General features: G+C 37.4%; 2 protein-coding genes across 2 annotated transcripts; both read left to right on the top strand.

Moving 5' to 3' along the window:
- Positions 1–373: 373 nt before the first annotated feature.
- c4h5orf34 (chromosome 4 C5orf34 homolog) lies at positions 374–5,164 on the top strand. The gene is made up of 11 exons (XM_042488650.2): positions 374–682; positions 858–947; positions 1,551–1,910; positions 1,981–2,243; positions 2,352–2,450; positions 3,889–4,009; positions 4,134–4,225; positions 4,313–4,382; positions 4,467–4,564; positions 4,656–4,702; positions 4,847–5,164. The coding sequence occupies exons 1-11, from the start codon at positions 479–481 to the stop codon at positions 5,035–5,037; spliced, it is 1,635 nt and encodes a 544-aa protein (XP_042344584.2). The 5' UTR covers positions 374–478; the 3' UTR covers positions 5,038–5,164.
- Positions 5,165–6,101: 937 nt separating this feature from the next.
- LOC121943909 (uncharacterized) lies at positions 6,102–11,811 on the top strand. The gene is made up of 13 exons (XM_042487509.2): positions 6,102–6,170; positions 6,290–7,018; positions 7,854–7,938; positions 8,195–8,268; positions 8,424–8,446; positions 8,990–9,033; positions 9,141–9,234; positions 9,319–9,399; positions 9,547–9,631; positions 9,777–9,906; positions 10,694–10,728; positions 10,821–10,892; positions 11,293–11,811. Exons 2-13 carry the CDS (start codon positions 6,313–6,315, stop codon positions 11,313–11,315), a joined length of 1,452 nt encoding a protein of 483 aa, XP_042343443.2. The 5' UTR covers positions 6,102–6,170; positions 6,290–6,312; the 3' UTR covers positions 11,316–11,811.
- The last annotated feature ends 154 nt before the right edge of the window (positions 11,812–11,965 follow it).

Here is an 11,965-nt window from a genome sequence, read left to right as displayed (position 1 = left end):
AGAACGAAAGAAACAAGAAAATGATATAAAAAAGTACATAAGATAATCTGTATAAGAATAATATTTTTTCTAAAAATAACTTTAAATCTCATGTTTTTGAAAGAAACAACACGTATTTGCTCAGAGAACAATGATTTGAATACTTTAAGTTTTCTAAAGAAAATAGTTATGAAAACAGCCTTTATTTACCTCTTTTGTTGTTTTTATTTTTCTGCTTGGTGTTTCTCATATATTTTTGGCTGTACAGTTACATTCTGATACTATATCTTTAAAAATGTTGACAGCTCACCTTAGATGTATTAAAAGATAATAAACCATGTCATAACCAGGCCTGGCGCGCTCCCTCTCCGAGAGCGCGCCTATAACAAACGTCTCCACCTGATGACGTTAACTGACGCGTCACCGTGTTTTGAGTTTCAGCGCGTCTTCAGCTCAGCTGCAAACCGAGCAAAAGTTGATCTAGTTTTCTGGTTTAACGATGGAAACCAGCGCCAGTGTCAGCTTGATGATCATGTATGAGGACGAGTCGGTGGATGTTCGTTACGCAAACGGAGCGCAGTTACAGCTGTCACCGTGTGGCTGCGAGTTCATGCTGGTCAAACCCACGGAGCCCTCCGGACATCCTGTGCTGCCCCCCGAGAGAGTCCGACAGAGGACCAGATTCACCATCAGCTCTTATAAGGTGAAAACATCATCTTCCAGCTTTTCTTCGGCGTTTGTTTGTGCCCGCTGTGTATTTTAAGAGGCTCAGACTGGGCCTGCAGTCTGATGTTTGCTGGGATAAATGCACACGGTTTGGTTTTCTTCTGCATTGCGAATAAAACCTCTTGATTCAAAAGGATGATGCCATTTTACAGGAGATCATGGTGGCTGCTTTGGCATTTAGGAATGAATATGCTAATCGACCATATCTGCCGGAGGAGCTCATCCCCGCTCACCACAAGAAGGTACTAAGTGCATTCATGTAATGTATTGAAGTAATAATACTTTGTTACAGTTTTCAAGTATTTTTTTGGGCAGTATCTGTACTTTACGTTTTTATATTTTAGTCAACTTTCCTTTTTACTCCACTACATTGCCCAAATAAAATGTGTACTTTTCCCCTAAACACCTTAGTTAGTTACTACAAAATAGGGACGGAAGGGAGGAAGGAAAGAGATGACAGGAGGATGATTGAAGGGATTTGAGGGAAGAAAAACTGTATTTTGTTCTTTAATTCCTTTAATTAAAAAAAAAAAAACAAACATTGTTTTTCTTCTAGTATAATACAGGCTCCATTTTGAAGGTGGTATATAAACTTTATAATTCTCAAAAATTATGACCTGCTTTTATTTGTAATTTTACTTTCAGTACTTAAGGACATTTAATGTCATCAAATTACTTTTGATTCTTAAGTACAGTAAATATTAGATACGTTGAGACTTTTACTCAAGTATGTCTTTCAGGTGCTTTATCCACCATCTGACCAAGAACTATTTCCTAACCTGCTGTTAGTCCCTAAAATTATATTTACCCAGTGACATTTGTATTTTTTGCATTTCCTCCTGCAGCCTTTTGTCAGCATCGACTCAGACGTTCAGTGGCCTGATTGGTCTTCATGTGATGCTAGGCTTGGAACTGGAGGCGAGACCATTATAAGGTCGGAGGAGGGAAGAGCGGAGTTGATGCTGTCGCCCTCAGGTGAACAGTTCACCGTGGAGTTCACATGCAGCCTCAGTCAAACCCAAAATCAGCGCCGAAGCATGCAGGCTGTCAGCAGAGACTCTGAAAGTCAGCAGCAGCAGCAAGTTATGATCTGTCAGACCACCAACAATGAGACCAAGGAGTTTCAGGGTAGAGGAAGCCGAAGGACTGAGTCGACCAGAGCGAGGTCTTGTTCTCCTCGACTTATCAGCACTACTCAGCCAAAGGTAATGCTTCTTAGTATTATTTATCTTATTATATAACAGCTTTGATTAAATATCTTACCTCCCTTCGCAGCCAGAGGAGATGCACCAATCCACCACAGTGGTCCAGCATCACTCCTGCTGTGCCGTTGACCCCATCTGGTGTTACCCTCTCTCCTTGGCTCACCACCTCTGGACGGCTCGTCTCTCTAAACCTGAAGAAATCAGAGCTGAGGGAAACGGCGATCTCACCCAGGAACACAGGAGAGTAAACACAACAGACATCTCCATCACAGAAAGACGGTCTCTTCTTCCTCAGGCGCTGCCTCTCACCTGTCCATCACCTCACTGGCACAGGTTGAATGATCAGCTGACTTGTATTTAAAAAACAACAACAACAAAAAAACAGAAAAGTGGAGCAGTATTTAAAAATTTGATTTAAATTTCCTTTTCTGTGTATTTAAGGTGGAAAGTGAAAGACCCCCTGGCCAAAAAAGAACATCTAGACCAAGATCATCCCACAGAGCTGGTAAAAGTGATGTGGTGTCAAGGAGTCACTTACCGGTACGTACAGAGGTTTTCAAGGTTAACAAGGACCTTAAAGATCTTTGACATTTTGTGTATGAGGATTTTGAATATAATCCTATAATTTCATATTTTATAAACCCTCTTCCACTGTCTTTTTCAACCCTTGTTTTATTGTGATCTCATTTGTTATATTGTTATTATATTGCATTTGCACTGTGTTTATTTATATATTTGTTTTTCTTTTTTTTATCAGGAACCTTGTATTGCAATTTTGCACGAAAAGCGCTTTATAAATAAAGTTGAATTGAATTGAATACAAGGGCTGTAGTCACAAACATTATGAGAATATTCCCAAAGAGCTCTTAACTTCTAAAATTAAAAAAAAAAATTCAAACAAGGACTGATTTTGTAATATTCTCAGAGCAACTCTTAGCAAGAAAGAGACAAAAACTTTTACTTTCATGGCGCATTATTTTGTAAGATGTGATTGGTTGTCCTTTTGTGAGCCTACAAAGTGTGGACACCCAGTGGAAATAAAATGAACTGTGTCACAATATGAGACAGTGAAAGCACTGTAATTGTTTGTAGGATCGTTCTGCTGATGGACGGTTGAGACAGTCGGCACTTCTACACTGTTGCATTTCTTTAGCTGCCCAATTTCTTAGTATTCGGATCACTGGGCGTTATGGCGTTTTTGCTTTGGGAAGCAGATGTAAACACATCTCTAATGACATAGACCAAAAAACGTTATCCTTGCACGATCTAGTGTGTTTAGTGTTTAGACAATATTTCTCCCACCTCAGTTCTTCTGACATTTTCTCCTCTTCTGAGGAATCTCTTAAGCCTCCTCAAGGTCCCCCTCCTGCTCCTGACAGTTTTTCATCTTAGAAGCTCACTTCACCCACAAAATGACCATTTATATATTAAGTAGTAATGCCGTGTTATTTTCAGTTTATGAAGAAAACATTATACCGTAGAGTTCGTAAATGGATGTTTTAATATAGCTCACTGCTGTATTTATGGTCACCAATCAATCAGTCAATCACGTTCAAGATTTTCGGTGGAGGCCTGCAAGAAAAAACAAGTTTTCTTCACAAATTCAAGGTAACACAGCATGACCAATTGACCTACACAATTCATAATAATAATTTTGTGGGTGACGTGTTTCTTTCAGGACTAAGATGCCTTGTGGTTAACTTTCATCTTTACCCAGATCTCGTTGTAATTTCAAGAGGAAATTCTAAGAAAACACCAAGAATTTTTGTAGGATTTAGGAGCAGCTCTTTGTACAAGGAAACTGTGAATGATGCCCCCCAGGAAAAAAAAGCAAAACACTTCTCATTTTGAATTTAAACAGCTTGTTATGCCAAACTGTCATTAAATAAAGGGATACATAGTATATATATACTATATATATATACTATATATCTACTATATATAGTGACATTGTATTTACCTTATGTCTCCTGTGTAGGATACTGAGCGGAGTGGTCTCAGTGATAGAGGTTTCCCCAGGAGATGGATCAGTCATTCGGTCTAACGGTGTCCTTAACACCTATTTTACCCATCATAAACCTGACCTGCTGTCAGGGCAGGTAATTTTCTCTCATTGTCTCTCTTCATAAAACTGCCATGAAGACTGTTATCATACTGTCATACTGTTTGTTGTTGTTGCTGTTGGGTTTTTTGGGGGGATTTTTGATTCTGTTCATCTAACAGGTTAAAGAGGTAAAGTACCATCTGAACAACCTTCCACCTGATGTCCCTGGACAGCTGTACTCTGTGTGCTCTGTTGTGAGTCGAGCAAGTAGGTGAGCCATGGTTGCATCACAGTCTGATGAATTTGACAACTTTACTGCATCAGTCCCTGTCTTGACCATCACATTGCTGTGTGACAGGATCCTCACTTGCTACAATGAGACCAAGCAATCACTGAAACTCCCTGCTGCACCCAGCTGCTTGCAAGAGGTTAAAAAAGTAGCCTTAGCTGATGATATCTGCAATGTTCACTCAGTATTTGTGCAGCTAAATTTATTATAATTTTGTTTCCAGGCGAAAGATTTTTCTGAATCAGTGAGGAATGAAGAAAATCTGTTTAATCTTTTGTCTGTTGGTGAGTGCGTTCATGTCACGCAGACAACAGAAAGTCGGTGAGTTCAGTTTTTTTTTAATCACTTCTTTGGGGTTTTATTAATAAATGTAATATTTGTATGTAATGCTATATAACTCCATTCCATTTAGGTCAGATCTCGTTGCTGTAGAGCTGGAGAAGATAAAAAGATTCAACTGTATCCTTTGCAATAAGTGGCTGTGGATGTCAGTACATTGAATATTGCACATTATATTCTCATGTCAGCAGTTACGCGTACCTGTCAGTGTACATAGATAATGCTCAGGAAGTTTGTGCATGCTCTTTAACGTCCTGTGGCCAGTTCTTCTGGAGAACAGCCACCTGCTAAGAAGTGAAAGAGGATGTGCAAAACTGGAAGGTAGCCCTGCAGAAGAGTCAAAGAGTCAGACTCAAAAACCAATGAATGAGGACTGCATCGCCGAGGCTCTTCAGAAAACATCCAAAGCCATACAGGACATCGACGCTCTCGTATCTGCAGCCACACTGACTTAAAAACATCCTGCTTCAAAGAAACATTTATGAAGAAGAAGAAACCCCAATGTATGAGTGTGGCACCTTAAATATGTAAAGCTGTATATGTGTAGAGACTGAAATAAAGATGTTTCTCTGTCGATACAGACACATGCCTTTTTGTTATATTTGTATTTACTATTATTTGTTGAAGGTTGTATTTAACCACCAACACACGCCGGCATGACTCTAACTATATTTGTACAGAAAGTGTTTTCCATGTTGCTAATTTATCACCACACAGTCCCTTCCTGTTATTGCTCAGAGATAAGCTCTTTCAGTGTTGCAAAATGGCTTCAACGCCTTGATGTTTCCTCACTACACCCATGACTTTGTTATACTATACATAGTGTGACTGTTTGTAAAAGGGTCAGTATGACATACAATATGAAATTTTTGGGGGTTGTGAAATAATGTAGGTTGCTACTCAAACAAGCTTGGGTAACCACAGCCTCACAGGTGCAATATATTTATTAGGGCAGTGTTGTAAGCCCAAAATGGGCCAGAATTTTGTCATTTCTCAAAAACATGTTTAATAAGTGAATACAACTGTCAATTTGTGTTTTTCATTTCTCAAACTCAAGAACTGTATCTATACCATTGTGCTTATGCTTAAATTCCTCCTCTGGCAATAGAATCTAGTATCAAAAAATGTAAGGCATCCATCATGGTCCTTTAGCAATTTATATTGTAACCAAGGGACACATTTTAGTGAGGTAGTATATTATTTTCTATTAAATTACTTTTACTCACTTTATTTGAATTTTTACATTTCCGTTTCATCTCAATGGTTGTTTTTTCATGATTAATGTTAAAACATTTGTTTATTTTAGAGATGCCTGCATGAACACATTCTGCCAAAACTGCAAAAAAAAAAAAAATAATGTCTTGATTAACAAATCATTCATTTTAAAATTCTAATCAACTGGTGGGTCAATTGGTAGGTTTTACAGCCTGACAATCATACTAAGTAGATGGCATCAGCTTCTTCTCACGCAGTTAAGAGTCAAATACTTCCTTTATAGGTGGAGCATTTTTCTGTAGCGATCGGCTGTATCACACAACCTCTGGCCACACAGACTTACAGGGCACCTCATACCAGAATCACACATCAGGTGAGAGGTTACTGTCAATTTATGCTCACATGATATGCTCTTTGTGAAATCCTTATTCATATAGTTCTTGCATCTCTGTGCCTCCTGAAACTGTAACTCTTCACTCTCTTTGTGTGAAGGACAGTCATACATCTGGCAACTAATGGATCAAATCGTAAGTAGCGGCTCTGTGCCAGTTTCTTCCTTTGAATCAGCACTTCAACAAAAGCAGGCCGCTGGATCGTCTGTTCGAGCAAAAATAGCCGCCATTGAGGGGAATCTATCAGGTGCTGCCAACACAAGCAACATGCTGAAGCTTGACTTTGAGAGAAGATTTACAGCTACACAGAATCTGAAGCCTTCATCACTGACAGTGCAATCACTTAAACCTGCTGCAGCACAGATTAACACCGACACCTCTGGATCTTCTACTCCCTCTCATCAGAAAATCATGAAATATGTCTCTCTTACTCCCACGGATGCGGAACAGATTTATTATAATAGACTGGAGTCTAGCAAAATGCTGAAACCAGAAACTCGGCAACGACATGAGCCATCCTTTCCCAAAGTGTACCACGGCACCAAACTATCTGTAGGAAAACAAAACAATTCTACCAAAGGGCAAAGTTTCACAGGCAGAAATGGCTGGGTGGAAAACATCACCAGCACAAAACCTCTCAAACCTGCAAAAATGCAGAAACCTAACTACATAAGAGCAACAGCTGGAGCCAAAAACAAACTCCAAAGAGAGAGCAAGGACCCCTGCATCAGTTTGAATAGGCTTCCAGATATTCTTGGAAACCCTCCTTCGAAACCTAAAAGGCCTCCAAGTGTTGACATTGAGAAATTCAGAAGGAATCTCAAAGATGGTGAGAAACTATTTTAAATGCTGCATCATTCTTACATTTGATTATTTCTGTTTCAGATAATGTGTAAACTAGAAATACCACCATGTGGTTGTATGCCTCTGTGCACCAGTCAAGTTGCACTTACAGTTTACGTCTATGTCTGTGAAAACATGGGTACATCACACAAATTCTCAAAAATTCACAAAAGCTCTTTAAAATCAGCAAATATTTGTGTCACCAGTTCAGTATCAGAGATGTCTCTCCTACTGTTCCTGAGTTATAACACTGACTAGTGGCTAAATGTTTTTGATGATTATGATGTCACAGTGAAGATGATCTTTGACCTTTTGGATATAAAGTGTGATCACTTCATCGTTATACATCATTATATCTTATTGAACCTTTGTGTGAAATGTTGTGATAATTAGTGCATGAATTTTTGAGTTAGAGTCAAATGCATGTTTTGTGGGGTCAAAGTGACCTTGACCTTTGACCTTCGACCACCAAATTCTAATCAGTTTATTCTTGAGTCCAAGTGGACAATTTGAGGAAACTCCCTCAAGTCCTTCTTCAGATATGGCGTTCAAGAGAATGAGACAGACACAGTGACTTAGACCTTTGACCACCACATTGTAATCAGTTTAATTTTAAAACTAAGTAAATGTTTGTGTCAAATTTTTTAAAAATCCCTCAAGGTGTTTTTGAGATATTGTGTTCCCAAGAATTGAATGGACAACCTGAAAACATTGTCTTCAATGTATCTTTTATGTATCTGCACCTTGTTGGTCTAGGTACATTAAATTGTCATAGCAGAGTGTTCAGTAAAAGAGTATTAATTAAGATTTTTTCGTAACAGGACGGGGGATGAAGACGCCACCTTCTGATGCTGCTCCGCCTCAGCGTCCACGTCCATGTCCATCATACGACCGTGCAGCCGTTTTGTAAGTGTAGCTGCTGTATTGTAGCAAATTATTAGTGTTAACATTTGGTTTTGATCGTCATCAAACTGTGGATTCAGGCTTCACAGTTGCAGCACTTTGCCTGCTGCTTCTCACAGGAAACTGTTTGTCAGATCCTCACTGATCTTGACAAAACCCTTTAAGAAATGTCATTATGCATAGTTACAAAGATAAAGTCTATTCCAGTCTGCCGTTAAAATGTTTGAACTGATATAATCTCTTTCTGACCATAATCAAGGAGTCAGCAGTTAGACGAGGATCAGAGCTATGATAATGTTGGCATGAGGAACCCTCCACCGCTCCCCATTCAAGGTCACAGCTGCTTTCATATTTCAAGTTTACCAGATAAATCCACCATTATTTTAATCAGTCAGATGGTCAGTGTCTAAAATTTCTTATTCCACACATGCAAATAAAATCAATTGAGGGACAGGATTGCTGAATTACTTGTTGCTTTGTCTTTGCAGTACACCCCTCAAAGAGGACAGAGGTAATCCATTCATCCTGCCAACGCTAGTGTGCTGTTAAAACTAATGGTGGCTGGTGCAGTGAAGAGATAGCATTCAATGGAGTTGAGCTAAATACTCATATGTAGCGAGTATACGGTACAGATAACATACTTTTTACAGATACAATAATTTTTCCAAGTAAAACGTGTTAATATCTGTACTCCTGATGAAGAATGATCCTCATTTGGGTAACTGTGTTCAATCTCTTACTCTTGAGATCTAAAATGTTTTGAAGCTCAATCCTAAGGTTCCTCTGTAACTAGACTTCTAATCAGTGATTAAATTTAGCAACTTCTGATCAAACCATATCAATTTCAGGCTTAAAATAATAACTTCTGGTTGGACCTCACCCATGTGCAGTTTAATTCCCAGCCAATTCTATGGTTTCAACTCTGCCCATCCCAAGTAAAGATACGGATATAGATGATTTATTTTATTGAACAGATACAGATAGTCATCCTTAGTATTTATGAGTGTTGTTGTTGGAGTTGTTTTTTATCAATTTGACTTTTTTGGCTCTACAGGCAGATTTGAGTGAAGACATCTATGAAGAACCTGATGATAAATGGTAAGAATCAGACAGCAGTATGACTAATATTGTATTATATATATATATATATATATATATATATATATATATATATATAGTTTTTTTTTCTTTTAATCTTGCCATAGGATGGAACAAGCAGGGAAATCTAAAACACACCAAGAAAGAAAAAGTGAAAAAGAGGATGCAAACCAAGGCAAAGTCACACAGGAGAAACAGGCAGTGAGTGATTTGTGTAAATGTGTGTAATATATAAAGGTTATACTTATAACGTTGTTATGATGCAGTGATAATTATGATGATCAGGAGCCGAAAGGAACCATCAGCCTGCAGGAAATGCAAGGCCAAGGCATAAATGCAAATAAAGAGAAGAAAAAGAATTTCAAGGTAGAGTCATTTTATCTTAATGTACCAACACATTTAGAAACACTTCCACTGTGAAATCGCTTATTTTATGCATTGTGCAGAGCAAACCACAAACATATTATTAACTGAGATCAGCTAACTAACTGACATCTCCATATCCTCAACTAGATTAAAGGACCTATTCATGCAATGAAGAAGGGGAAGGCACTCTTTGATTTTAAAGGAGGAAAATCAGACTTGTCTCTGAATCAAGGTGAGCTGATTAACCCAGAGGGACAACTGCGCTCACTAACAACAACAACAACAACAACAACATGTAGAAGAGACAGAAGAAGAGAGGGTGACTGGGATAAACTAGCATAACTCCCAAGCACTGATCTATGCTAATATTCTTTCAGATGTCTACAGGAACACTGAGTCTGTCCCTACAGGCCGTGATGATTTAAAAAAGGAGGAGACAGGACCTTTGATTAACCAGACTGAAGCAGACATTTATGATGACATTGGAGCACCAGATGGAGCTAACAGGTATGTGCCTCTAAAATAGACAGAAATCAGGAACACATATTATGTCTTACTTATTTTATGGTTTATCTCCTTTTTAGTGGGCTTGGCACACAAAATTGTAAGCTGTTTTAATTGTTTTTGAGCAATTTGTTTTAGTGTGACATTATTATAATAGTGTCTACAGTCCTATTTCTTTTCTTGTCTCTGAAACAGTTGGGAAGGATGATGTTTATGTTTACATGGATAATCCAAAAACAAGGTTGTATTCTTTCTATATTTGTTCTGAATGAATCAGTCAAATTTGATCATTCATTACTGTAGAAATGGCAGTGGATGCATATAAAATATATGCTATCAGTATGGGAGACATAATGGGTCAGTATTTAAATATCTATCTATCTATGTATGTATCTATCTATCTATCTATCTATCTATCTCACTAATCACTATTTCAAACAGAAAAAAGTCACTTTCTATTCTGCTCCTACTGTTTGACAAAATGTAGGTTGTTATGTATTGGTGACACCTAGTGCTTGACATGGTTATTACAACTAACATAAACTGCTGCCATGATTTTCCTGTTGAAACTTAAAAAAAAAATCAATGTAAACTAATTGAATTTAACATAAAACTCTCTACAAATGCTATACCTTTGGAATCTAGCGATGAATTTAGGACAGTCTGTCCATCAACTTTATCTAAAAAAAATATATACAGTATATATATAAATATATATAATATACAACCTTCAGATCTGCTTTTACCACACTACACTGCATCTCTATAATGCTTTTTCTCTTTTCCCCAGGGTTTGTCCTCTGCCACAAGCAACCGCAGATGGAGGTAAATATGTCAACTTTTCTCCCAATGTTTTTGACATTTTGGAGATCAACATTATGCAGCCTCCTAAACATGAACTGTCTTTGTGCCCACAGGTGATGTTTATGTTGATGTTGTTTATGAGGATGATGACTATGAGGAAGTTTGTTATGATGATCTCGGAGAAGGTGTGTTTTGGTAACTCAAAAAATAGACCAGTGTTGGAAAATAGTGACTGTGTTTGAGTATAATTTTGAGGGAGCTGTATTCTTCTTTTTATTCCAAAACATTTTATATGACAGCTATACTTACTGGTTACTCGACACATAGTGATTTAAAAAAAAACCACAACAAAACAACACATGCAACTTCTAAAACCTGATTTGTTTGTTACATTGAAGTCCATTTAAATGATAATAATTCTGTTTATAACTACAATTTTGACTGCAGGACTTGAACTTGCAATGAAGTCCATTTTACATTGTGGGATTTCTACTTGTACTTAAAGATCCTCTTAGTTCGTCATCTACCACTGCAGATACTGTATATAAATTCAGTTACTTTAAATGTTTTTTTTTTCCTCTACAGTCTGTGTCTATGAAATGGACTAATCTGCAATAACGACTGTAACTATATGAAGGAATTGTGGGTAATTTTAATGCCATACATTGGTTGAAATGTTTATAGCCTGCATTGTCGATGAATCCATTACCTGTTTCTGTTATCAGTTGTTCAAATTATTGCACATTCTTGATGTAAAAGCATGCCTTACAAAGATACATTATTACATGCATAACATGATTTATGGTTGATACGAGACAATGATGAATACAATGTTGCATCCTGTTCTAACTGCTACTATATGATTAAATTACATAGTGCTGAGCTTTTGGATATTCTTCATTGCAGTGATGATGTGTTTGTAAAGGTACAGACAAATTATGTTTATCTTTATTATGTGTATTGGTTGGTAGATTATTTGGTTTGAGGGAAAATTCTCCATTCAATTAAGAAACAATACTTTGTGAATAATAGTAATAATATCTATTGTTGTATGATAATATGATATAGATGTATTTACTGTTGAATTCAATAAAAAAATCCATAAATTCATGAGGGTTGTGGTGAAATTAATTTGGGTGTCTACTTTGACCTCTACTTTAAATGACAGTGTTATATCTGACATAAAAATTATCTGGTGCAGAGCTGTTTAATAGCTGCTTCTTCACTGATTATAAAACAGGCGCCAGGTCAGATTTAT

Source organism: Plectropomus leopardus, chromosome 4 (genome assembly GCF_026936395.1).
Source record: "Plectropomus leopardus strain MGB_pleo_1.0 chromosome 4, ASM2693639v1, whole genome shotgun sequence".
Lineage (NCBI taxonomy): Eukaryota > Metazoa > Chordata > Actinopteri > Perciformes > Serranidae > Plectropomus > Plectropomus leopardus.
Note: the sequence above shows the minus strand (reverse complement) of the source record. Positions and strands in the feature narration are given on the sequence as shown.

Coding starts and splice junctions, on each gene's coding strand:
- c4h5orf34 (XM_042488650.2), top strand. CDS start 479: ATGGAAACCAGCGCCAGTGTCAGCTTGATGATCATGTATGAGGACGAG. Junction 4,010..4,133: donor CTGACCTGCTGTCAGGGCAG/GTAATTTTCTCT, acceptor TTCATCTAACAG/GTTAAAGAGGTAAAGTACCA. Junction 4,703..4,846: donor GAAGATAAAAAGATTCAACT/GTATCCTTTGCA, acceptor TCCTGTGGCCAG/TTCTTCTGGAGAACAGCCAC.
- LOC121943909 (XM_042487509.2), top strand. CDS start 6,313: ATGGATCAAATCGTAAGTAGCGGCTCTGTGCCAGTTTCTTCCTTTGAA. Junction 7,939..8,194: donor TACGACCGTGCAGCCGTTTT/GTAAGTGTAGCT, acceptor ACCATAATCAAG/GAGTCAGCAGTTAGACGAGG. Junction 8,447..8,989: donor ACCCCTCAAAGAGGACAGAG/GTAATCCATTCA, acceptor TTGGCTCTACAG/GCAGATTTGAGTGAAGACAT.